The sequence below is a fragment of the Passer domesticus genome, chromosome 31 (assembly GCF_036417665.1).
Source record: "Passer domesticus isolate bPasDom1 chromosome 31, bPasDom1.hap1, whole genome shotgun sequence".
In the NCBI taxonomy this organism is placed as follows: Eukaryota; Metazoa; Chordata; class Aves; order Passeriformes; family Passeridae; genus Passer; species Passer domesticus.
The window spans coordinates 372,803-397,103 of record NC_087504.1 but is presented as its reverse complement, the minus strand read 5'-3'; the positions used below and the strand labels follow the sequence as shown (position 1 = coordinate 397,103).

At 51.5% G+C, this 24,301-nt stretch overlaps 3 protein-coding genes and 1 long non-coding RNA gene across 4 annotated transcripts in view; 3 read left to right on the top strand and 1 right to left on the bottom strand.

The window, feature by feature from the left end:
• Positions 1-24,301, bottom strand: part of LOC135287768 (zinc finger protein OZF-like) — a 218,462-nt gene that overhangs the window by 138,325 nt on the left and 55,836 nt on the right. The gene's annotated exons all lie outside the window — the stretch shown is intronic.
• Positions 1,823-4,750, top strand: LOC135287757 (uncharacterized). Its single transcript, XR_010351303.1, has 2 exons — positions 1,823-2,913; positions 3,156-4,750. It is a non-coding gene; the product is annotated as an uncharacterized LOC135287757 (long non-coding RNA).
• LOC135287939 (olfactory receptor 14J1-like) lies at positions 7,990-9,475 on the top strand. Its single transcript, XM_064401197.1, has one exon. The coding sequence runs from the start codon at positions 8,543-8,545 to the stop codon at positions 9,473-9,475; it is 933 nt and encodes a 310-aa protein (XP_064257267.1). The 5' UTR covers positions 7,990-8,542.
• LOC135287739 (hydrocephalus-inducing protein homolog) overlaps positions 24,084-24,301 on the top strand; it is a 40,418-nt gene continuing 40,200 nt past the window's right edge. The window contains exon 1 of the mRNA XM_064400969.1: positions 24,084-24,287. Coding sequence (XP_064257039.1) covers positions 24,153-24,287 — 135 coding nt within the window. The 5' untranslated portion in view covers positions 24,084-24,152. The remainder of the gene's footprint in view (positions 24,288-24,301) is intronic.

Here is a 24,301-nt window from a genome sequence, read left to right as displayed (position 1 = left end):
AGCAAGGGGAAGGGCATAGATCCAGCTGCTCTAAATGAAGAGATGTCCTTAGACACGGCCATTTAACCAGGAGAGGTGGAAACAGCTAAAGGAAGAGGGCAGTGAAATACTAGACTGAATGTTGCTGGCAAAGGTAGAGGGGAAGATCAGTATTTTTCTCCTGCCATCAGTAGAAGAATCCATGAGATCCAGGAAACTCCTGTTCCTGCTGGGAAAAATTTGCCATTTCTTAGAAGTACTCAAGTAATCCAGATAAGAAATATTTTCTGGTTTATTATGAAATTAGCAGGTATTAAGCCTGTGCCCCTTTCCAGGCAGACATCAGCTGTGTGCCCATGAATAGGCAGTGCCACTTGTGCCCTGAGGTGCCCAGCTGGGATTGGATCTCTCTGAGAGCACCTGAGGGAGAGCAGAGCACCTTGCAAGCTGCAGGTCTCTGCCAGCCCTGCAGGGCTCCTGTCCCATCAACATCTGCTCTGCTGCCAATCACAGCTGGGATAGCACCGCCCCTGCTGTGTGATTGACAGCTCTGCCAGGGCTGGGGGCGGGGCTCTGTCCCACCACAAACCAAGGCCTGACCCGGCCCTGGCCCCATATGGACATTCCGAGCATCCCGAGGTGTCTCGGGACATCGATCTCATCCAGACTCTGACAGCAACCATGGTGACACTGCTGAACCTCATGGAGCCAAGGGTCACTGTGACAGTGGAGATCCAAGGCAATTATGGTGGGACTGTGGAACTTCATGGAATCAAGGAAACCACTGTGCAATTCAGGGGCCCTGTGGAAGCAAGGGTCAATGATCAAACTGTGGGGCCCATAGAAACAAGGAGCCATTGTGACACAGCAGGGCCACATGGAGCCAAGGGACCACTGTGACTCTGTTGGAACTCCTGAAACCAAGAAGCCATTGTGACATTGCCAGACTTCATGGAATCAAGGAGACCATTGTGATGGTGTGGGGACCCATGATATCAGCGGAACATGGAACAGGTCTGCCTGCTTTGGCCTCCTGGGGCCTGTCTGACAGGTCCCGCTGAATTTGACATGTCAAGGGCCACTTCCCATCTGACTGTGAAGCACTGGGGCTCCGTGCCTTCCTTCCTATGGAAAAGAACTGTCTTTCTTGTCCAGGCTCCCATGGCTTAAATTAGGATTCCACCTCTAAAATTCCCTATATCCAAGGCTTTCTCCCAGACAAAATCTGCCAATACAGTCAAGTCTGGCTAGCCTTGGCCTCTGGTGACTGCCTCTCATCTGCCCCTGGGGCTTGGCTGTTTTCTTCCTGTGGAGACCACTGAGACACTGTGGGGTGTTGTGGAGCCAAAAGGCATTGTTACACTGTAGGAACTTGTGGAACCAAGGGATCATTGCGACACTGTGGGGTCTTGAGGAACCATGGGATCATTGTGACACCATAGGGTCTTCAGGAACCATGGAGACCAATGTGACACTTTGGGGTCTTGTGAAATGCAGGGGCATTGTGACACTGCAGAGCACTATGGATCCAAGAGACCATTGTGGCACTGTGGAGCCTCACAGAACCAAGGACAATGCTGTGGCTCTGTTGGGCTTCATGGTCCCAAGGGGCCAGTGTGAAGCAGCAGGGCTTTGTGGAACCAAGAGGCCACTGTTGCATTTCAGGGCCTCATGGAGCCAAAGGGCTGTTGTGATCCTGTGGGGCACCGTGGATCCATGGAGACCATTGTGGCACTGCAAGGCCCCATGGAATCATTGTGACAGTGTGGGTCCCCAGGGAACCAAAGAGCCATTGTGACCCTGCAGGGCCTCATGGAGGGAAGGGGTCATTGTGACACTGTGGGAAGCTGTGGAACCATTGTTGCACTACTGGGCCCCAACAGAACCAAGGGGCCATGGTGACACAGCAGGGCTTCATGGAACACAAAGACCATTATGACACTGTGGGGCCTTTTGGAACCATGGAGACCATTAAGATCCTTAAGCACTTGTGTAACCAAGGGGCCATTATGATGCCACAGGACATCATGGAAGCAAGAGAACCACTATGATGTTGCAAGACTTCATGCAAGCATAGAGCCATTGTGACACTGAAGGGCCTTATGGAACCAAGAGAACACAAAATAGATCTGGCTGCCTTGGCCTCCCAGGAGTCACCTGACAGGTCTGGCTGACCTTGGAATGTTGAAGCCCACTCCCATCTGACCCTGAAACACTGGAGCTCTGGGCTTTCCTTTGTATGGAAAAGAACTGTCCATCTTTTCCAGGTATCCATTGCCAAAATTAGGATTCCACCTCCAAATTTCTGTGATCCAAGGATTGCTGCCAGAGAAAAGCTGCCAGGACAGACAGGAATGGCTGGTCTTTCACTCCTGAGGGCCAGCAGTCACCTGTTTTCCAAACCCTGGAAAAGGCTCTGTGCTTTTTTTTTTTAATGAAAAAAATCATCCTTTTTCTCGGGGCACAAATGTCTGAAAGTAGGATTCCACATTCATAATTTTGAATATCCAAGGGTTGCTCCAAGCAAATCTGCCAGGACAGACAGGTCAGGCTTGCCTTGGCCTCTGGTGGTTGCCATTCACCAGCTGCTGAAACATGGGGACTTCGTGGTTTCCTTCCTATGGAGACCAATGTGACACTTAGTGGTCTTGTGAAATGAAGGAGCCATTGTGACACTGCAGAGCACCATGGATCCAAGGGACCATTGTGACACTGTGGAGCCTTGTGGAACCAAGGACATCACTGTGGCTCTGTTGGGCCCCATGGTCCCAAGGGGCCAGTGCAAAGCAGCAGTGTGGGAGTTAGCTCGGCTGTAACTCAGAGTCAGCCAGATTTTACCCCGAAAGGACCTGGCATGAGGTTCAAACCCTAGAATCATTTATTTAACTTAGGATGAGCTTGAGAGATCTCCCATAAGCCTTTAGTGTTGTTATGGTAAGTTGTCCAAGTTCTGCTTCCCTAGTGGTTACTTGTTTCCCCTCTATGGGTATTGTTCTAGTTCTCTAGCCCCAAGTGTATATGTTGTTGCTTCCCCTTTATCTCAGGTCTTTGGATACTGCCCTTCGTACTGTGCTCTACTTCTCCATGTTTATTGTTTTTCACCCCGTTATTGAAGTTCTTTTTGGGCAACTCCACTGAACCCGCTCCTTTTCATTTTTGCCACCCTCGCTCTGAAGTCAGGGAATCAGAGAGGTTTGTCGCAGCCACCTTCACTGCGACATTTGGCCTCTGAGCAGGGACCCTGACATTCAGTTACGTCAGCTGGGGTTAGCTGAGAGATAGGCCAGGCTCCCCAGGACTGTGGATTGTGCCAGGCCCAGTGGATTTCCCATCACTTCGAGGGACCTGAGCCAGCATTGGTGGGGACGATGACAGTTTCCTCCTGTGAAGGATTGCAGGTGGGTTTGGGAAAATGCAGGACATTTATCGCCTATTTTGCCACTGTGTTTTTAAAATATGGATCCACATCCCGTAATTGATTTGGGGTGTTCTGGTGGCTGTTCCCCCCAAGGCGGAGAAGGAGAAAAATGGGTGGTCAGTTGTTCCAAAGTAGAAAGGGACCCCATTGCACCCCGCATGCTCCCCTTCTTCTACACCCTCCTTGAGACCCTTCACCAACAAGCTGTGTGTCGAAAACCTGATCCATCAGTCACTCCTAACCCAGGTACTTCCCTGAAACCAGCCTTTCTTGGACTTTCCATGATGGTCCAAGATGGCAATGGCCATGCTGTCTTGGAGCATTGTGCCCAGGAGACCCAAGATGGAATAAGCCTGAATGTGGCTCAGGAGCCTGGCCATCCTCCCTCCATCTTGGCTCCTCCACTTGCTGCTACCACAACCTTCTCTTCCACTCTGAACGAACCTCCAGACTCCACTCCCGTGCCTGCAGGTCACCCTTCCACTGTCATTCATTCCACCTCCACCTTGGGCCACCGCTCCAGAAAATGACAAAATGGCAGTGCCCTTTACTCACCCTCCGGCAACAATATAAACGCCATGGTCAAGGATACTAAGCCAAACTCTCACACTATTTCTAATCCAAGTGTTTCTGCTCCAAGTTATTCTTCCTCCCCAGAAGACAGTTTGCATTCCCCAGAGCCACCTCTCCCCTCAACCCTAGGAGATCCCTGGGAAAGGATCTGGAAGGAAGCAGTTAAGGAAGGAGACTGGCAAATAGTCTTGAAACTCCTCATTGCCCCAGGACATGATGAAAGAAGGGAGCAGAATCCCAGGTATCAGCCATTGGTTTACAGGGAAATCAAGGAGCTGTGTAGGGCAGCTAAAGACTATAGGCAGGATTCACCTTGTTTTAATGGCATAATGAGGGCCATGTTTACAGCACATGTAACCACCTATGATTTAAAATATATTATGACCATGTTTTTATGTTTTTATCACCTACAGAATACACCCTGTGGGAAAGGGGGATGGAAGTGTTTACTAAATCAATTAATAGCAGACTATGTGAATAATGAGGCAAGGGCGCAATTGACAATCAGCCACCTAGCTGTAAAAAGGACAACACAGCCTGCCAGATGATCAAGCAGCAGGTATCCCCAGAGAAGTATTGGACGATATAAAAGAGATGGCTTTGAAAGCTGTAATCCAGGTACCGGATGGAAACACCCCCAGTTTGGACTATGTAAATATAAGACAAGAATCCAGAGAGCCCTGCATGAGATGTATTGATTGCCTTAAACAGGCACTAGAGAAACAAGTCCAGGATGAAAAGACTCAAAATTAAATTAATAATTACTAAAATCATTGGGGGTAGCCAATGCCAACCTGGAATGTAAGAAAGGGCTGCGTGCCCTTCCACTAGAGATGGAACCCACACTCCTGCAGATGATTGAGGCTGTAATTGCCTCAGGACAGCAGAACACGTAGCAGCTGTACAAGCCCAGGCCATTGGGAAAGGAGTTGCAGAGGCCCTAGTGGCCATGCCATTCCCCTTTAAGGGGCCCCAGCAACAGTTACAGGGCCCAAAAATATGTTTCAGGTGTGGTCAACAAGGATATTTTAGAAAATATTGTCTCTGGGGTAGGGGGGTATTCGGTCCCTAACAGAAATCAACATCAAACTAGGCGGAATTTGGCTTTTTGCAATGGCCCAGTGCAGGTTGGGATGATGATCCACCCTCACAGCTGGCCCAGGGCAGGCCTGGAGTGGCCTTGGTGGCACCTTGGGCTTGGCACAGCCTTGAGGATGGTCTATGTTTTCAACAGAGAAACTCAAGAGATTTCGATTGCCTCAAAGCATTAAAAAGACAAAACCTCTCTTTGGCTGTGTGCTGTCAGATCTCCAAGCAAAGCAGATCCCAAGTAAGTGAGGAGAGACAGGATGGGGTTGGGGAATGTGGAGCAAGGTTGTCCACACTGGGTCACAGCTCAAGGCACAGCTACTCTGACCAGGCCAGAGCTCCTTTAGAGAGTCCCTGGATCAATATCAGTCACAGAATGCTTCAATCACCTTTTGTGTAATAAGAAAAATAAAAAAAGACATCCTTGAAAATAGGAATACATATTTCCTAGAAAATCTTTGAAATATTTCTCCAAGAGGAAAACTTCCTGATGAACAGCACTATACCAGAGGGAAATCAAGGTAGAGCCATGGTTTGTCAGGACTGGCTTGATGCTAATAAGGCCCATGGTGCATTTACAGCTGAGCACTGGAACCTCAGGCCCTGAGAGGAGATTGTACAAACCTTTCCAAGAGTCAAAGTCAGAAGAAAACCCCAATGTGTGTCAAAGCATGAATGGGTCCCACTAAAGTCCATCCCCAACACAGGTTCCTCATGGACTCCTTGGAGGAGAGAATTGGAAGCCAGGATGGCACAAAAACCTCTCAGAGACTCAGTGTGAAAAGGAAAATTCCAAGTATTTTAAAAACCTTGAGTATCTCAAAGTATTAATGAGCCCCACTGAGTGTCAGTACAAAGCTCTCAAGAGACTCATTAAAACAGATATTTGGGGCCATGATGGCACAAACCTCTCCCAGAGTCTGTATCAAAAGGGAAACAGCAAGTACCTTCAAATAACTGAAGTACCTTGAAGCATTAGTGAGCCCCACTGAGTGCTGTTACTGACAAAGCCTCCCCAGGGACTAATTACACCAGATAATTGGAGGCCATGATTGCACAAAGCTCTCAGAATCGCCAAGGCAAGAACAAAACCTAAACTCCTTGGAAAAACCTGCATTCCCTGGGAGCATTCAGGAGCCCCCAGGGCCATTCCTGAGCAAGGCTCCCCAGGGACTCCTTCCAGCAGATCCTTGAGGCCACTGGGATGTGGGCTAGGGGGGGATGCTGAGGGCAGGACAAGGGGCTGACAGTGCCCAGCCTGGCTGGGGCTGTGCCAGGAGGCCCCAGGGCCTCAGGACAAGGTGTCTCCTCTCAGCCCTTGGTGGCACAGACCCTGCTGTGCCCCAGGACACCAAGACTTGGCTTCTCTTTGTCCCCACCTGTCATCACCGCCTCCAGTTCTCTGCTCTGCCTGGGGCCTGGGGATGCTGTCTCATTTGTCTCTCAGTGGGACCCATTAAAAGTCCAAGAAACTTTGGAGTTGGATTCTGACTTGGAGTTCTGGAGAGGTTTCTTCAGCTGCCTCTCAGGGACTGATGTTCAGGGCCTGAGCACAAAGCCCCAGAGGGTTATTCAAGTCCTGGTGCTGTGTTTGTGCTGCTGAGCTGGGCTGGGCTCCTGGCACAGAGGCAGCTCCTGGAAACCAAGAAGAGCTTCAAAAGCACATTTCTCTTGATGAGCAGCTCTTCTGCCAGCCCAGCAGGGCTGGGGCACTGCCTGCAGCCACCCAGGCACAGCCCAGAGGCACAGAGAGCTTCAATCAGTCAGGGCTGGGAAGGAGCTGAGAAGTGCCTGGGACAGAATCACTGCCAGTCCTTGGCACAGGAACCTCTGGCTGCAGGACAATGCAGCTGCAGCTCCTGGAGCCATGTCCTAAAGCTGGAACATCCCAATGCCTACAGACTCTGTGAGTACAACTCTGAGTATTTCTGGTGCAGGGGGAGGATGAAATGCTCATGAATCTCTGACATGCTGAGGAGTTCTGATCAGTTATAGAATATTTCCAGGACAAGGATTTTGATAAATATGAGGAAATTTCTTAAGACATTTTATTCAGTTTCGTACTATTTTGGAATGGCAGGGTGGGGAGATAAATATTAAAGGTTGATTATTAATTATATTATTATGAGTTATGAATTATTGAATTATTATTAGTTATGAATTAATTTTTTGTTCTGAATTTTGACAAGTGCCTAAGACATCCAGACTGTTATTTTTAGTGATCAGTAGGTTCACAGGAGATCCCTAAGGTGCTTTCAGCCACTCTGCCCATGGACAGCACCAGCATCACCTGTGCTGGACCCATCAGGCTCAGTCTGAGCTGTCCTTTCTCCAAGCTGCAAACAGAACCTGCCCCAGCCAGTTCCCTGCAAACAGGCAGGGTTCTGTAAAGTCAAGGAGAGTGCACAGAGATTTGGGGTCTGTGAGTGCTGGCAGGGGCAGATCAGGCACAGGGAAACACCTGCAGGAGGAAAATCTGCAGAAAGCAGAGAGAGGATCAGGGAATGAGAGAAAACAAAACCCAGCAATGCTGTGGCAGGGAGAGTTTAGAGATGCCCACAGGATCCCCTCCAGTGCAGCCCCTCCCTCTGAACAAGCCCCCTCCCTCCTGTCCCCCAGCCAAGCCTCTGCCCTCAGGGCCGGGGCTCCAAGGCGTGAAGCCCCTCCTGTGCAGGCAGAGCTGCAGCAGAGCCGTGGGGCAGCTCTGCAGCCCCGGGCCCAGTTCCCTCTGCAGAGCACAGAGCTGGGAGCAGCTGCCTGGCCCTGGGGGCTCTGGGAGGGGGCACAGCTGGCTCAGGGTGACGTTGTGCCCAGTGCCCGGCTCTGGGCAATGCTGTCAGTGCAGCCAGGCAAGGAGCTGCATCTCCCTTCATCCAGTGCCATCATAAGGACACTTGGAAGTCCCTCTGAGATTGCAGTGCAAGCTGGGAGCTTCAGTCCAGGGTGCAAACCTGTCCTAGAGCATCTCTGAGTTATAAGTTTAATGAGGAAATGCAGAGGTATTCTGACACTGAAAATGCTGCTGGGTTCATGAAACGAGCATCGTGAGACCTTGGCTACAGATACGGAGCTGGGCTGGGGTGGATCCATCTCCTCTCAGCAGTACCTGGTGACATTTTAGGGGAAGCATGGGAAGGTGATCACCCTCCACCTGAGAAAGGCTAAAGCCCAGAGAAAATCTCAATAGGTCAGAAGGAGAGACCATCTCCCCTTACTCTTCACTCATCACTTTACCTAACAGAACTTGCTCTGTTCCACCTGAGGGCAGCAGAAATGCTGAGGGTTTCTGATATCCAAGAACAGCAGCAAAGATACAGGGGATCTTAGCAAAAAAACCAGCAGAATTCTTGAACACGAAATGGTGTGTCTGTGTGTTACCGAGGAGGGTGTCTGGGAAATGCCTTTGATTTTGGTTCCAGGTATCTCCTCTAAATCTTCACTGTCCTTTCTCCATGAACAGGTCCCCATGTGCAGCCCCAAAAAATGTCCAACAACAGCTCCATCAGCCACTTCCTCCTGCTGGCATTAGCAGACACGCGGCAGCTGCAGCTCCTGCACTTCTGCCTCTTGCTGGGCATCTCCCTGGCTGCCCTCCTGGGCAACGGCCTCATCATCAGCGCCGTAGCCTGCGGCCACCACCTGCACACGCCCATGTTCTTCTTCCTGCTCAACCTGGCCCTCAGCGACCTGGGCTCCGTCTGCACCACTGTGCCCAAAGCCATGCACAATTCCCTCTGGGACACCAGGAACATCTCCTACACAGGATGTACTGCTCAGCTCTTTTTCTTTTTGCTCTTCATCTCAGCAGAGCTTTCCCTCCTGACCATCATGTGCTATGACCGCTACGTGTCCATCTGCAAACCCCTGCACTACGGGACCCTCCTGGGCAGCAGAGCTTGTGCCCACATGGCAGCAGCTGCCTGGGCCAGTGCCTTTCTCTATTCTCTGCTGCACACAGCCGATACATTTTCCCTGCCCCTGTGCCATGGCAATGCCCTGGGCCAGTTTTTCTGTGAAATCCCCCAGATCCTCAAGCTCTCCTGCTCCAAATCCCATCTCAGGGAAATGGGGCTTCTTGCTGTAAGTGCCTGTTTGGTATTTGGTTGTTTCGTGTTCATTGTTTTCTCCTATGTGCAGATCTTCAGGGCTGTGCTGAGGATCCCCTCTGAGCAGGGACGGCACAAAGCTTTTTCCACCTGCCTCCCTCACCTGGCCGTGCTCTCCCTCTTCCTCAGCACTGGCATATTTACGTACCTGAAACCGTCCTCCATCTCCTCCCCATCCCTGGATCTGGCCTTGTCAGTTCTGTACTCGGTAGTGCCTCCAGCCCTGAACCCCCTCATCTACAGCCTGAGGAACCAGGAGCTCAAGGCTGCAGTGAGGAGACTGATAACTCGATGTTTTCAGAAATATTAAACTGCTTGCAAATTTCCACAAGTCATTTGTAATAAAAATAAAGTTTGACAATTATTGTTTGTTTCATTTTGGAGGTTCTCTTTCTTTGTTTTACTTTTATACTTTATTCCACAAAGAAATGTCATTGTTTGCGCCTTTGTTCATTTTGTTTCTTTCCACGTTCCCTGTGGCCACAAATCGTGGCAGTGAGGGGCTGCGTTCATGGAGGCTTTAAAGGAAATAAAGGATTGCACAGAAGAGTTTTCTGCAGAGATGCCCTTTTGTTGCCTTCTCTGGAGCTGCAGCAGCAATGTTGGTGTGCAGAGCTGGGGGCAGATCAGTGCTGGCACAGCAGCTGTGCCCAGCAGCAGCAGCAGCAGCACTTGGTGTTGCCAGTGCTGCTGCCGTGGCCCTGCCCCGCTGCCCTGGTGGCCCTGGTGTTGCTGCAGGGCCTGAGTGCTCTCAGGGCCGGGCACAGTCCTGGGGGTGGCAGTGCCGGGGCTGCAGCAGGGACAGGCCATGGGCACTGCTGGGGCAGCGCTGACGCCTCAGGCCAGGCCCTGGGGGCTCCAGGCTCCTTGCCCAGGCTCTCTCAAGAACACGGCCAGCCCAATGCTCAGCTCAGAAAAGCACCAGGGTGAGCAGCCCCAGGCTGGCCGTGGGCAGGCTGGGGACAAACAGCATGGCTGGGGCTCTGCAAGGGCCCTGGGGGAGACGGGAAGGAGCAGCAGAGCAGGGGCTGATCCATCCCCAGGGTGCTGCACAGCCCAGGGCAGCGTCCCAGAGCGTCCTCATGGAGCTGCCAACAACATCCCCTCTCTGCAGCCCTGGTCTCTCCCCCAGCTCACAGAGGTGCCGCATCCTTGCAGGCACAGCCACGGCAGCACTGGCTCAGGAGCCCCTGTTTGCATTGCACAGAGCAGGCAGGAGCACCCCCATGCTGCTGCTGTGGGGACATGAACCTGAGGGAGCACAAATGCCATCAGCCCCTGGGGTCAGGAAGAGCTGGGGGACACCAGGGAAACCACTCAGCTTTGTCCTGGCCTCTGCAGTCAGCCAGAAACTTTGTTCCCATCAGCTGGGAGATTCCTGTCCCACTGCAGATGCTATTGCTCAGAGCCAGGGCTGCCTGACAGCCACCCCTGAACTGCCCTGAGCATTTCCTTGGTTTCACCTTTGCTTTTTTTTCCCCTTTTTTTTTGTACAAATTTCTTCCTCTTGCCCACCCCTGTTCCCTCCCCTGCAACAAGCCCATCCCTGTTTGCCCTTTCCTCTCTGGCCCCGCTCCCCATTGCAGTTCCTGACTTGGCACCATGGGAACGTCCCTTGGGCAGCAGGATCATCCTCCAAGTGCTGCAGGAATTGTCTGCAGGCTCCTGCAGTGCCTGGTGCTGCTCCCTTGCCAGAGGCACCACAGGCCGGGGGGGCACATCTGGGCTGCTGTGTCTGCCTGTGGGGCTCCCTGTTCTGGGCAATGAGGAGGAGCTGCAGAGGCTCTGCAGGAATGACAGGATGGGCTTTGGGGCTGGGAGGAGAAGCTGAGGGACCTGGGCTGCTGGAGCTTCTGAAGAGGAGGCCCAGGGCTCATCGTGCAACTGCTGCAAGGGTGGTTTCAGAGAATCCCAGAATCAGCAAGGTTGGAAAAGACCTTGGAGATCATCAAGTCCAACCTGTGCCCTGACACCACCTTGTCTCCCCCTGGCCTCCTCTTCTCCAGGATAAACAACCCCAGCTCCCTCAGCCTCTCTTCACAGGATTCGTGCTCCAGATCCTTCACCAGCCTTGTTGCCCTTCTCTGGACACACTCCAGCCCCTCCACGTTCTTGCTAAATTTGGGGTCCCAGAACTGGACACAGCACCCGAGGTGCTGCCCAACCAGCGCCCAGCACAGGGGAAGAATTGCTCTCCTGGTCCTGCTGGTGACACCATTCCTGGTCCATAGGAGTGCCAGGGGTTGGATGAGGGAAATGGTCGGGAGGGGGCAGGAGACACAGTCTGATTGACTCTCAGCCATCAAGGGCTTGATTTTCATAGCTATTCAGTCTGCATTAGAAGGTGCTGGGGGTCAATATCAACTGGACATTGCTGATATCAATTTATAAACAGGAAAAACAATTAAACAGAACAAACTGTTCTCTCTGCATTGTTTTCAAGACAGTATATACACTTTGAATACACTTCAGATATCTGTCTAATTAATTAGAGAAAACTTGAAAACTTCTGTTATTCCAAATGGCTTTTCTTCTTTGGGCATGTTGAACAAATGTTTATGAGTTTTTCTCACTGAATTCCTGAACTGAAGAGCTCAAGAAAGAAGAGGCCTTGGAGTACGAAATTTCATCATCAACCTCCAAGTGGCTGAGGATCCATCCCCATCAGAGCAGCAATGAACAGCAATGGGCACAGCTTTGTGGCTGCCCCAGCTTTGGGATAGGCCCTGGGCCTGGAGCAGGAGCAGCTCCTGAGGGCCCCAAGGCCGGGGCTTTTGTGCTGCCCTGGGCACATGGGATGGCAGCAGGGGCTGCAGAGCTCTCAGCACCTGAGCCAGAGGCGAGCAGGGCAGCCACGGAGCCTCCTTTGGCCTTCTCCCAGCACCTTCCCCCATGGCTGGGGCCGAGTCCTGTGTGAGCTGCAGCTGCTGCTGTGCCCTTGGCAGGGGCTGAGGCCGTGGGGCCAGTGGCCAGAAAGCAGCCTGGCCTGAGCAGAGCTGTGGGGCCAGAGCTGGCTGGGCTGGGCTGGGGAGGGGCCCTTGGTGCTGCCCAGAGCTCAGGGCAGCTGGCAGAGCTTGCAGGGAGCTGGGCTGGGCTCAGAGAGCCTGCCCCAGAAACCATCAGTGTCCATCTCAGCCTGGCTGAGCGTGCAGGGGCAGGACTCAGGCCAGGCCTTGTGGGGCAGGGCCAGCGCCTGTGCAAGGCATTGCAAACAGGCAAGTGCCCCAGAAGGGGGGGCTGCTCTGTGCCCCTGGGGGCATGGACAGAGCAGGGAGGGGGCCCAGGACATTTGTCACCGCCAGCCTCTGTCCCCAGCCCTTGGCAGCCCTGGCTGCTGAGCCCAGCTTTGCCCTGGGCTGAGTTTGGCTGTGGCCCAGCTCCATCCTCCTGCGGGGCTCAGGGCCTGTTCCCGGCCATGGCCAGCCCTGGCCGGCCTCTCTGCTGGCCCAGAGGCCGGCAGAGCCCGGGGCAGGGCTGTCTGTGCAGGCCCACAGGTGCCAGGGGCTGTGCAGGAGCTGGCAGAGGCTGCCCAGCAGGGAGGCCATGGGGCACAGAGCCCCAAGGCTGCTGTGGGCACCACGGCACAGGGGCCGTTCCCAGCCGCAATGCTCCTGGCCTGGGCTGGGCCTGCACAGGGGCTGGGCCACCACGGCTGGGCCAGCACAGGGCCACCAAGGGGCCACGCAGCCACTGCCAGGGCTGACAGATAGGCCAGGTACACACAAGCAATTGCTGAGCATGGCCTGCGCTGGCCAGGGCTGACTGTGCCACAGGCAGAGCTCAGCTGCCCTGGGGGGCTGCAGGAACAGTCAGGAGCCCAAAGAGCCTCCATGGCTGTGCTGGAGACCAAGACTGGAGAAAGGAAATGCAGGGCTGCTGCAGGATGGGGAGAGCATGGAATTCCAGCACACACCTCAGCTCTCTGATGATCCCGGCACCATGCTGGGCCCTGTTTCAGACTGGAGCAGAGCAGAAGTTGATGGAACAGGAGCCCTGCGGGGCTGTCAGGGACCTGCAGCTTGCAAGGTGCTCTGCTCTCCCTCAGGTGCTCTCGGAGAGATCCAATCCCAGCTGGGCACCTCAATGCAGAAGTGGCACTGCCTCTTCATGGACACAAAACTGATGTCTGCCTGGAAAGGGGCACAGGTTTTAATACCTGTTGGTTTCATAATATATCAGAAAATATTTTTTATCTGAGGCATTTGAGTACTTTTAAGAAATGGCAAAATTTTCCCACCAGGAAGGGGAATTTCCTGGATCTACTGGTTTCTTCTACTGATGTCAGGAGAAGAAATACTGATCTTCCCCTCAACCATTGCTACCAACTTTCAGTCTAGTATTTCATGGCTTTCTTCCTTCAGGTGTTTCCAGCTCTCCTGTGGAAATGCCATGTCTGAGATCTCTTGATTTGGAGCAGCTGGATCTATGTAATTCCAGTTGTTCCCAGATTTCCTCCTGCAGCTGTTCTCTGCTCATTCCATTGTGTCTCTGTTGACTGCCTTAGTGCTTTGAGAATCAGGGAGTTGCCCAATCTTTCAGAAGTTTCAACACCTTCTCAGTGAGCATCTTAGTTGTATTTGTATCTTTTATGTCACCTCTTCCTAAGTCTTTGTCTAAAATCTTTCCTGTATGGCAATCCATTGTGGATGGTGGATATGTCAGATGTTGCTGGCATGCCACAAGCTGCTGAGGGAAGGGTTTTGATGTTTCTTAAATTTTATCATGTTTACATTTATTATGTGTGCCATGAAGAGAAACCTTTCTATGCCTCTGAGTCTCACCCGTTCCTGCTCCCTCAAAGCACACAAACCTGATGAGTTGTGGATCCCACCCCAGTGGCTGCACTTGGATCTCTCTCCACAGCCACAGCAGAGCTCCCTGGCAAAGGAGGGATGAAGGAAAGAGGACAGGCTGTGGGGATCAGGGCCAGGGCAGAGCCAGGGAGAAGAATGACTTTTGCATTTGATGGAGCTGTGCCTTCTCTTGGCTTTGTTGGCTGACAAGAAATGAACATTCCTCTGTGTCTCAGGCAGATCCTTCTCCAAGGAAAGCAGGTGGGAGTTGGAGCCAAGGAGCTGAAACCTGCAGGTGCAGCCTGGCCTGGAGGCAGCTCAGATTTGCACAAGGCTGCCCTGAGTGCCAGGGCTTGGATGGAGGAAATGGTGGGGTGGGAGTAGGGACAGAGTCTGATTGATTGTCAGCCATGAAGGGTCTTAATTTTCATATCTATTCAAGCTGCATGAGGAGGTACTTGGCTTCAATATCAATTATAGATTGCACGTATCAATTTTTTAGAAGTGAAAAAAAACTACACAGGACCTAAAAAATTGATTTCTCACTGTCTTTTAAAATAGAATGTATTCAGTTTCAATACACTCCTGAAATCTGTCTAATAACCACAAATTAAATTATTTGAAAGGTTTATTTGAAAAAAATTCTTCCCAGAGTCTTGGATTTTTAAGGTGTTCTGAATGTTAATGAGCCCTGGGACACTGAATTCCTGCACTGAAGAGCTACAGGCTGAACAAGCCTCTGGAGCAGTGAAATCCAGCAGCAGGCTCCAAGTTGCTGAGGATGTCAGCAGCCCCCACTGAGGCCATCCCTGCCCAGAGACCGTGGGGGAATGGGCAGACAAGGAGAGCGTCCCTGGGGCTGGGCCAGCAGAACTCAGAGGCAGCAGCGGCTCCAGCTGGGCAATGGAATGTGGAATGTGGCTGGGAAAGCCCTGCCTGGGCTGTGCCAAGCAGGACAGACAAGCCCTGACTCCCATCCACTAAACTCTCTCAAGGAGACATTTAAAAGGAATTACAATTGTTTGTGTCCTCTGAGTTGGACTCCCTGGAGAAATACCAGCAAGAGATTCTGAAAAGCTCAAAAGAGCAATACAGCCTTTACTGGCAACTTTAGAAAATCAGAGAAACTTTGGGAAAAGGTTTATTATGACATTAAATCAAGAAAAAACACTTTTCAAAGCATTAATTTGGCACATTCAACTTCGCAAACTCTAAGCTGTTCAATTTTAAGTTCATCAAAATTTCCAAGGGGCATATAAAGTAGAAGCAGACAGGGAGAGAGAAAAAAAGTAAGAAAGATACAGAGGAGCACACACACAGCTACCGCCTCCTGGATTCCAGCCGTGTTCAGACAGAAATTCCAAGAGGAGGTAGAGTCAAGATGTGTGCTTGCCTTGTGGTCAGCCTTCAATACCCCTTGATCTTCCTGGGCCCTTCCCCCAGGTGAGACTTGGGCTCATTTGGTCACTCAGGAGCTGGGCTGGTGGCTCCAGAGGTGGCTGTGGAGCATTGCCTGTGCTGTGCCAGGGACTGGCAGCCACTGCTGGGCTGGGATAGAGGCTCTGGGGGGATTGGGGTTCCAGAGCAGGGCAGTGCTGGGGTTCCAGGGCAAAGCTGGACCTGCCCCTTCCTCCCCCACACGTGAAATGTTTCCAGCCAACAATCTCCTCCAGTCTGTCACAATAGGGAATGTTGGAGGCGAAATCCCAATTCTGGTCATGGGCACCTGGACAAGAAGGACAGTTCTTTTCCATTGGAAGGAAAGCACAGAGCCCCAGTGTTTGGAAGGCAGGTGAGAGCCTCACTAGGCCAAGGCCAGCAGAGTTGTCAGGAATGGCAGATTTTGTCTGGGAGCAGTCTTTGGATTTAGGGAATTTTGGAGATGGAACCCCAGTCTTGGCCATGGGTGCCTGGAGAAGCAGGACAGTTCTTTCCCATAGGAAGGAAAGCACGGAGCCTTCACCAGTGTTTTGAAGACAGATGGGAAGTGACCATGAAACCACTGCCAGCCAGACTTGTCCTGGCAATATTCCTGTGGAAAGAATTCCTTGATATAAAGAAATTTGGAGGTGAAATCTGAATTCTGGCCATGTGTGCCTGGAGGAGAAGGAGAGTTCTTTTCCATAGGAAGGAAAGCACGGAGCCCCAGTGTTTCAGTAGGAGGTAACAGGAGATTCTCAACATACCAAGGTCAGCTGGACCATTCAGGGGGCCCGGAAGGCCAAACCAGCCAGACTTGTTCCGTGTTCCCTTAGTTTTATGGTGCCTCATAACGTCACAACGATGCCTGGGTTCCATGAAGCCTTGCATTGTCACAATGGTCTCTGTGGTTCCCTAGGCCCCACAATGACATGTGACTCCTCTGTTCCATGAGCACTGCAATGTCACAATGGACCTTTGGACCCTGGGGGTTTGCAGTGTCACAATGGTCTCCTTTGGCTCCACAGTGTCACAATGGACCATTGATGACAGGAGGCCCCTCTGTGTCGCCCTGGAGCTTTGGTTCCATGAGCCCTGGAGTGTCACAATTGTCTCCTTTGGTTGCCCAGTGTCACAATGGAGCACTGATGCGACCAGGCCCTGCAATGTCACAATGGAACTTTGGTTCCAGCCCTGCAGTGTCACAAAGGCCTCTTGGTTTCACAAGGCCCCACAGTATCACAATGTTCCTCTTGGTTCTGTGGGGACCCCCAGGGTCACAATGGTCTCACTGGTTCCATGAGGTCTCACAGTATCAAAATGCTTTGCTTATTCCATAGGGCCCCATAGTATCTTCATGATTCCATGAGTCCCCTCCTTGTCACAGCGGCCCCATGGTTCCATGAGGCTGTAAAGTCACTTAATGGTGCCTCCATGGTTCCACGAGGCCTTGCAATGTCACAAGGGACATTTGGTTTCCTGGAGTCCCCTCAGTGTCACAGTGGCCCCTTGGTCCCATGACACCGCAAAGTGTCATAATGGTCTCCACGGTTGCAGGAGGCCCCACGATGTTACAATGGACCCTTGGTTTGATGGGGCGTCTCAGTGTCACAATGATACCTACATTCCATGGAGTCACACAGTATCAGTACAGTCGTCTTGGTTCCATGAGCCCAGCGATGTCACAGTGCTCTCCATGATTCCATGTGGCCCCGCAATGTCACAATGGTCCCTTGGTGTCACAAGGCCCCATAGTGTCACAATGGTCCCTTGGTCTCACAGGGACCCACAGTGTCACAATGGTCCCTTGGTTCCATGGGCCCTGTGCTGCTACATTCCCCCCTCCCCTTCTCAGGCCGCCCTGCCAGCTGAGAAATGCTCCTTGGGCCTCGGCCTTGGCCAACAGCCCCTGGGCTCAGCTCTTCTGCAGCTCAGCACAAACACTGTCTGCTCCAGGCACTGCTGCTGCCCAACCAGCTCCTGGTTGCTGTAGGAGCAGCCCTGGGAACTGGTTTTGTTCCCTCAGGGGCACAACATGCCTGTTCTCACACTGCCAAAGAAAGCTGTTGATGCCAAGTGCGGCCAGGAGGAACCATTGCTGTGACTGCAGCCCCACTCTTGGGGCCCTACAAACAGCGCTGCAAAAGGAACCCCTTGGAGCTCTCCTGGGCCAGCGACTCCCTCTGAGTGGGGCCTCTCCCAGCCGGGAACTCTCCCATTTGATGCACTCGGGGATCCTGAACAACGACGGAGCCTGGGCCGATCCCCCCACTCCTCCCGGCTCAACCCTTCACCCACTGGGGAGATGCCAAAGCATCCACAGGGAGCATTTCCTGCCCTCAGGGGAATTTCTCACAGGTGCCTTGCACTGACTCTTTGTGTCTGTGTGCACACAGGAGTGCCTGTGCTGGGGAAATGTGGCAGAAATGCTGCTCTCGGAGGGGTTGGAGTGCCTTGGATAGCTGAGTCAGCCAGGCCTGTAAGTGAGGTGACTTATCACAAGGTCTAAGTGAAGTTAAATGCTGCTAAGAGTTGCTCCTTTGCTATGTTGTTATGTTTAATATAAGTTATAAGCTGAGTTAAATACTGTTAAGTGTTATTTCTCTATTAAATTGGTATGGCATAGGTTGCAAGTTAGGTGAAATACTGTTAAGCTTTGTTCTTTTGCTAAATTGTGAAGTTCGAGGTAGAAGTCAAGGTTTAGTCCTGTTAGGTTTTAGCTGTGTTAAGCTTTTAGGCCATATTCCTTTTATCCTTGCCTTCACTGCCCTTTTGGCACACTCACACACACAGGGAGAGTTCTTGTTTCATTTCTGGTTTGATTGGCTGGATTTGTTTTGGCTTTGTTGTTTCTTTGTTTCCTTTGTGTGCCTGAATTGCCCATTCAGGAACAGAGTGACTCTTGCCAAGGAACTTTGAGCTGCTGTCCCTTAATATTAAATCTGGTTTTTGCTGATCCCTTGCTGGGGATTTTTTGCGCGCTCTCAAGCGCTCATGCATAAGAGGGTTAAAGAGCCCTGGCCCAGGCTCTGGCCCTGGGGGACACGAGGACGCTGCCGGGGGGTCCCTGTCCCCCTGTCCCCCCACCAGGGCCCCGACCCCCTGTCCCCATGTCAGGCTCTGGGGTTGATCTCGTGGAACATCCTCTGGGGGAGGCTGCGGAACCGGGGGTGGGGGGACCCGGGGGGTCAGGAGACCCCACTGTGCACGAGCATGGTTGGACTGCTCTGGGGGAACTGTGATGGGGGGGCTGGGGCAGAGGGACCTCCCCAGTGACCTCACACAGCTCCTGTGATGTCACACAGCTGATCTGTGATGTCACACAGCCCCCTGTGATGTCTTACAGCTCCTGTGATGTCACACAGCTGATCTGTGATGTCACACAGCCCACAGGATGATGCCACACATTCTTCTGTGATATCACACAACCTACCCTGGGAGTATACATACAGCCATTCAATGATGTCACAAACTGATCTGTGATGTCACAACCCCTCTGGGATGTCAGAGATATACCCTGTGATGGCATAATCCGTTCTATGATGTCCAGCCATTTATGTCACAGAGCCTACTCCTCGATGTCGAAGGCAACTCTGAGATGAAACACACCTACTCTGTGATGTCACAGCCTTCTCTGTGATGTTACACAGTCACACGGCGATGTCACAACCCACTCTCTGATGTCACAAAGCCACTTTCCATGTTGGCAGAGTTTGCTCCATGGCCTCACACCCTATTCTATGACATCACAGCCAGCTCTGTGATGTCACAACCCCCTCAGTGATGTCACAAAAACCTCTCTATGATGTGATACTGCCACTCTCTAATGTCACAGCACAAGTTTTGACCTCACAGCTTGATCTATGATGTCACACAGCCATATCATGAAGTAACAGCCTGCTGTGTGATGTCACAGAATCCCCTCTATGATGCTGTAGCTACTCAGTGACCTCTCACAACAAACTCTGTGATGTCATAGCCCAACCTGTGACCTCAAACAGCCCACTCTGTGCTGTCACACAGCCCCTTGCTGACATCACAGCTGCTCTGTGCCTCTAGGACACAGCCACAGAGGTGCCGCTGTGACACAGCCCCCTCTGGGACATCCCCCAGCCCCTGCCAGTGCTGAGCCCCTGTCAGCTCTGCCTGTGCCCTGCTCGTGTCCTTGAGCTGCCCTGGCAGTGCCCCAGCCCTCCTGGGCCGTGCACAGGAGCTGCTCCTGGCCAGAGCTGTCTCTCTGCAGTGCTGCCCTTGCCAGGAGCTGCCTCTGGGCCAGGAGCCCGGCCCAGCTCAGCAGCACAGACAGAGCACAAGGACTTTAATGACCCTCTGGGGCTTTGGTGCTCTTTGCATCAGACTCAGTACCTCAGTGTGTGCTCAGAGAACTTCTCAGGGACTCAAAAAGAGCCTGAAACACAGAAGTTTCTCATACTTTAAACCAATCCTTCTGAGGGACAGGACTGAGAAAGTGTCCCCAGGTTGCAGCCAGAGAACAACACTGGAGGCAGTGATGACAGGTGGGGACAAGCAAGGGAAAGATGTCTCTGATGCTGAGCAAACCTGCGCTTCTGTCCCTGCAGGCTGTCGTCATCCCCTGGCTGCCCCACCTGGATGACTCCTTCCTTTGCTGACAGCTCTGCCTCCTGCCTGCCTCTGCCTGCCCACACAAAGCCTTGGACTGCTCCAGGTGACTTCTGGGGGATGTGTTGCACCACAGCCCTGCCCTGGCAGGGAAACTCCTTTCTCCCGCTGTCCAGTCTGGGCCTCCCCAGCTGCCCTTAGCACAATTATTTCTTCTTCAGGCTCATTCCCACTATGAAGAGAAGCTCCAGCCTCTATGAAACCACCCTTTACTCCCTCCCAGTCTACTCCTGTTCTGTCCTCAGTCTCCACACCCCTGAGCCCAGAGCCTGCAGCCTCCTCCCGCTGATTATGTGATGAGGCCTCCAAACCCCATCTTGGGAGATTTTTGGGTCCTCTCCAAGGTCTGTGAAAATAGAAGAACAGTGGTCGAAATTATTTTCTCCCAAATCTTGCAGTGAGAGAAAAAGGGTCAATGTCTTTAAACTGAATGAGGGTGGATTTACATTTGTTAAAACGAGGAAATATTTTACAATTATGAAAGCAGCACAAAACTGCAACTGTTTTCCCAGAAAAGTGGATTCCCAACCCCAGGACTTCTCCAAGAGCAGGACCTTTATGCAGCCTGACCCAGTGAAACCCTCTCATCCCCGAGGACGGAATTCCTGTTGTGTGGGTTCTCTGATGTGCTGGGTGCCCTCACTACGCTTCTGGCCAGAATGTCTGCTGAGGGCAGCCAGGCTGCTGCAGGGGCGGTGACCTCACAGCCATCACCATGGCAGCCCTTTGTTTTTAAGGGCAGTTTCCCAGGGTACTCTCCAAATCAGTCTCTTCAACAGGCCGAATCTGCCCTCCAGAAGGCCAGAGTGGAAGTTTTATTGATCCCCTTCTCTTTTCACCAAATATTGAGAACTCTATTATTTCCCGGTCACTGTAGCCCAAACAGATGAAGGTGAACAGATGAAGTTCATTTAGTCAGTAGGGAATTTCCTGGTGATATCCAGTACCTGGAGCCAGGGAGGCAGCAGACTGCCCTGTGGAATGGATCCAGTCAATAGACAGGGCCCTCAGCTCCCCTTAGAAGGGAGTCACCTACTGCCACTACCCTTCTTTTCTTCTCAATACTTGAGTCTGTGCTCTGTCTGACAGACCAAGTGCAGCTGGGAAACTCTCCAGACTGAATTTTTTCTTTACTGTCATCTGCCTGAACCTCTGGAGCCAGGGCCTCATACCTGTCCTGTCAGGGCACCTGGGCAGGTGATGGGGGTCAGGATGGGATTTATTACCTGCCCAGTAGAGGCCCACTTCCATTCCCCACTGTCTCCTAGGTCTGCTCCTTCTGCCTGATCCCAGGAAGGGCAGGGCTCCTCTGACTCCTGCTGAGCTTCTTTCAGGGTTGGACAGGTGTAACTCCACAACAGTTTATTTCTGTTTCACTCTCCCTAACGCTCCTCAGCCTTTCCACTTCTTCCTTAAGCTCTGCCACTGGACAGAGCAGACCATTCAGCTGCTCACACCACACTCAGGTGTCTTTTGCACTGTCCTCTGATATTAACACCAGACTCAGACCCTCCCTGCAGCCAGGGGCCTGGACAGCTGCGTCCTTCCTGGGGGGTTCTCTTTGGGTTCCTACACTCCTGCTGGCAGCAGCAGCAGCAGCAGCAATGGCTTTTCATCATTTGTAAACCATAGCTGAGGGGTGAGGGGTGGGGGAAAGCAGAGAGAAGAAAGAAAGAAGGAAAAAAAAAAAGGCAAGCACCTCACAAGCAGCAAAAAGGCACAACCCAGTACACAAGGAGGATGGGTGGCTGCACCCTTTCTGCTCAGCCTGTTTGTGCCAACTGCCATGCAAAAACTGGAAAATGCCGGGCCAAAAGTGCTGGGCCAAAACTGCCATGGCTAGCCCTGTTTGCTGTGGACCAGGTCACTTGCACTCCCCAGAGCCATTTTAAATTGCCTGCAAAGGAGCAGGAGATCAACCCTTGCCCACCTGAATGGCTGGTGAGAGGGTCCTTTAGTGCCCTGGGCTTCTTGGTTTCCCACTGTTCTCGATCTCCTTGCACAGTGTCTGACTTCCATACAAGCTCTGGGTGTTAAAAAGAAATCCCATGACCTTCTCTGGCTACTTCCCTGGGCTGTTTATTTCAATTTTTTCCCACTTTCCTGCCTCAGCCTGCACCCCAGGTGATCCACTTTCCTGTCAGAAGCAATTAGGTTTCCTCAAAGTAAACTTCAACCTGGTTTTGGTTTTGTGGGGATTTTTTGTAATTGCATCTGGTTTTGTGCCAGTTTGTGTCCTAGACTGCCACCAGGACATTTTGCTCTTCCTTCCTTCCAGTCTTAGGCATGGTTGTAGCTCCAAGGCCACTGTCCTGCTGTCAGAGCAGCTTTTGAGGTCTCAGAGCAGAGAGGACTTTTTGAGGAGAGGAGATCGTGCAGGATCCTTTCCCTCTCAGGACATTCTACTACCATGCACTGGGATGGGAGCCAAAAAGCTCTGGATCGTGAAAAGATCTCTCTAGGAGTTTGCTGTCTCCCTCCTGCACAACAAAGTCTCTTCCCATCTCAGAGCCTCTGTTTTCATGCATATAGAACCTTGAATGTCACTCTGAAGGGGTGTGGCGCCTGAATTAATCAATTTCCTTTGGAAGTGCTCTGGGATGCTCTTGTGAAAGGCAGAGTAGGGAACAGGGCAGGTCCAAAATGGAAGAAACAAAGAGTGATGCTTGTGAAAAACACCAATCAAAATGTTAAAATTTTTTAATGTTTAATAGTAATAAAATAGTTATAAAAATAGTAATAAAAATTAGAGCAATAAGAATTTGGACAATCAGAGTTAGGACAATAAAGGGACAATAAAATAGCAAAGAATTACAGATATCTGGGTGCTCTGCTCTGCCACAGAACATGTTTTGCTACCAAAGGATTAACCCTTAAAAGCAATAGCCTGTTGCATATTCATATATCTCATACATGATGGAAACATTCTTTTCAAAGAAAGGGTGTTTTCTGTTTATTGTCAGCTTCTTCCCTCATCTTGTAGATCAGTTATCTCGGTCCCTCTAAGTCTGGTTCTCCCCAATAAGGAGGCAATAATTCTTCTCTTGGGATTTTGGGTGTCTTGTTGCTTTTATCTCTCCTTGAACTAGTTAGAAAAAGGATCTTACACCACATAGTTTCCGTAGCCTAAAACTATATGCACCACACTACTTAAAAAGATTAGTACAGCACTGTAAAAAAGGATTAATGCAACACAACTTTCCAACATCACACATATAGTATTCATTTTAATATTTGCAAAAAGCCAATAATATAATAGGCATTTTTCACAGTGCTGGTAACATGGAGCTGCAACCCAGTTCTGTCTCTCCTCCCCAGGGAAGTCCTGCTCCATAATCTTTATCTGCCTCCCCCAGCAGCTCAGTGGGAGGAAAAGCCACTTGAAGCGGCTGGTGGATTGTCCCTCAGTTTTGGCAGAGGCTTTGAGCCAGGAGGTTCCCTTGAGGGATTCTGGCTTTGGAAACCTCTCCCGAGCCTGCAGGTGTGGAGTAAAACTACCTGCTATGCCAGTGAACAACAAGTTATCCTCTGATCCCTCTGAAACTCCCAGGGCTTGGGGTCAGCCCTTGCTGGGGAGCGGCTGCTTGTGAGAAATAGCCACTCACTTTCCATAAGTTTAGAAAAGTTGATTAAACCTTATCAAAAATACAACAGACGACTGGATAGAGAAGATGTTACGGAAGGATTTTCCCCACCATGTGCTCACCCACACAATGGAGGTTTTGCCTTTTAACCCCTTAGCCCCTCCGAAAATTCTCTCCATGGACCCCTTCTTTGCTGTCCAATGGTGGAGTTTACTTCCTCCAATCTTGATTTGAGGTCAGATGCCACCATGGTGACAAGCTGACCCTCCCAAATATCCCAACCCCAGCTGTCCCTTGATAACAACTCGGGGGGTAAAAAACCCTTTTCTTAACCTATAGACATGGTATTTGTCTGTTAATGGTGAGAGTCAGTTGTGACACTGCTCATCTGTCACACTGCTGCTCCTCCCCAGGTGCTTTGCTCTCCTGCACTTGCACTTCTCTCTGCAAATCTGTGGCTTATTGAACGACCTGCTGGCTTTGTCTCTCCTCTGGCTGCAGGCAGCATCTTATTCAGCAGTCACAGAGAGAGCTGTGGCAGGAAAAATTAATGGAGGAGAAAGAAACAGGGAAGGAGAAGGGCGCTTGTGAAGATCGTACTGCCCTCCGGAGGGCCCCGCGGGAGATGGCAAAAGTGCACCAAGACCCCATGTTCTCTGATGACGTTTTTTTCATTGAGCCAATGGTAAGTGATAGCTG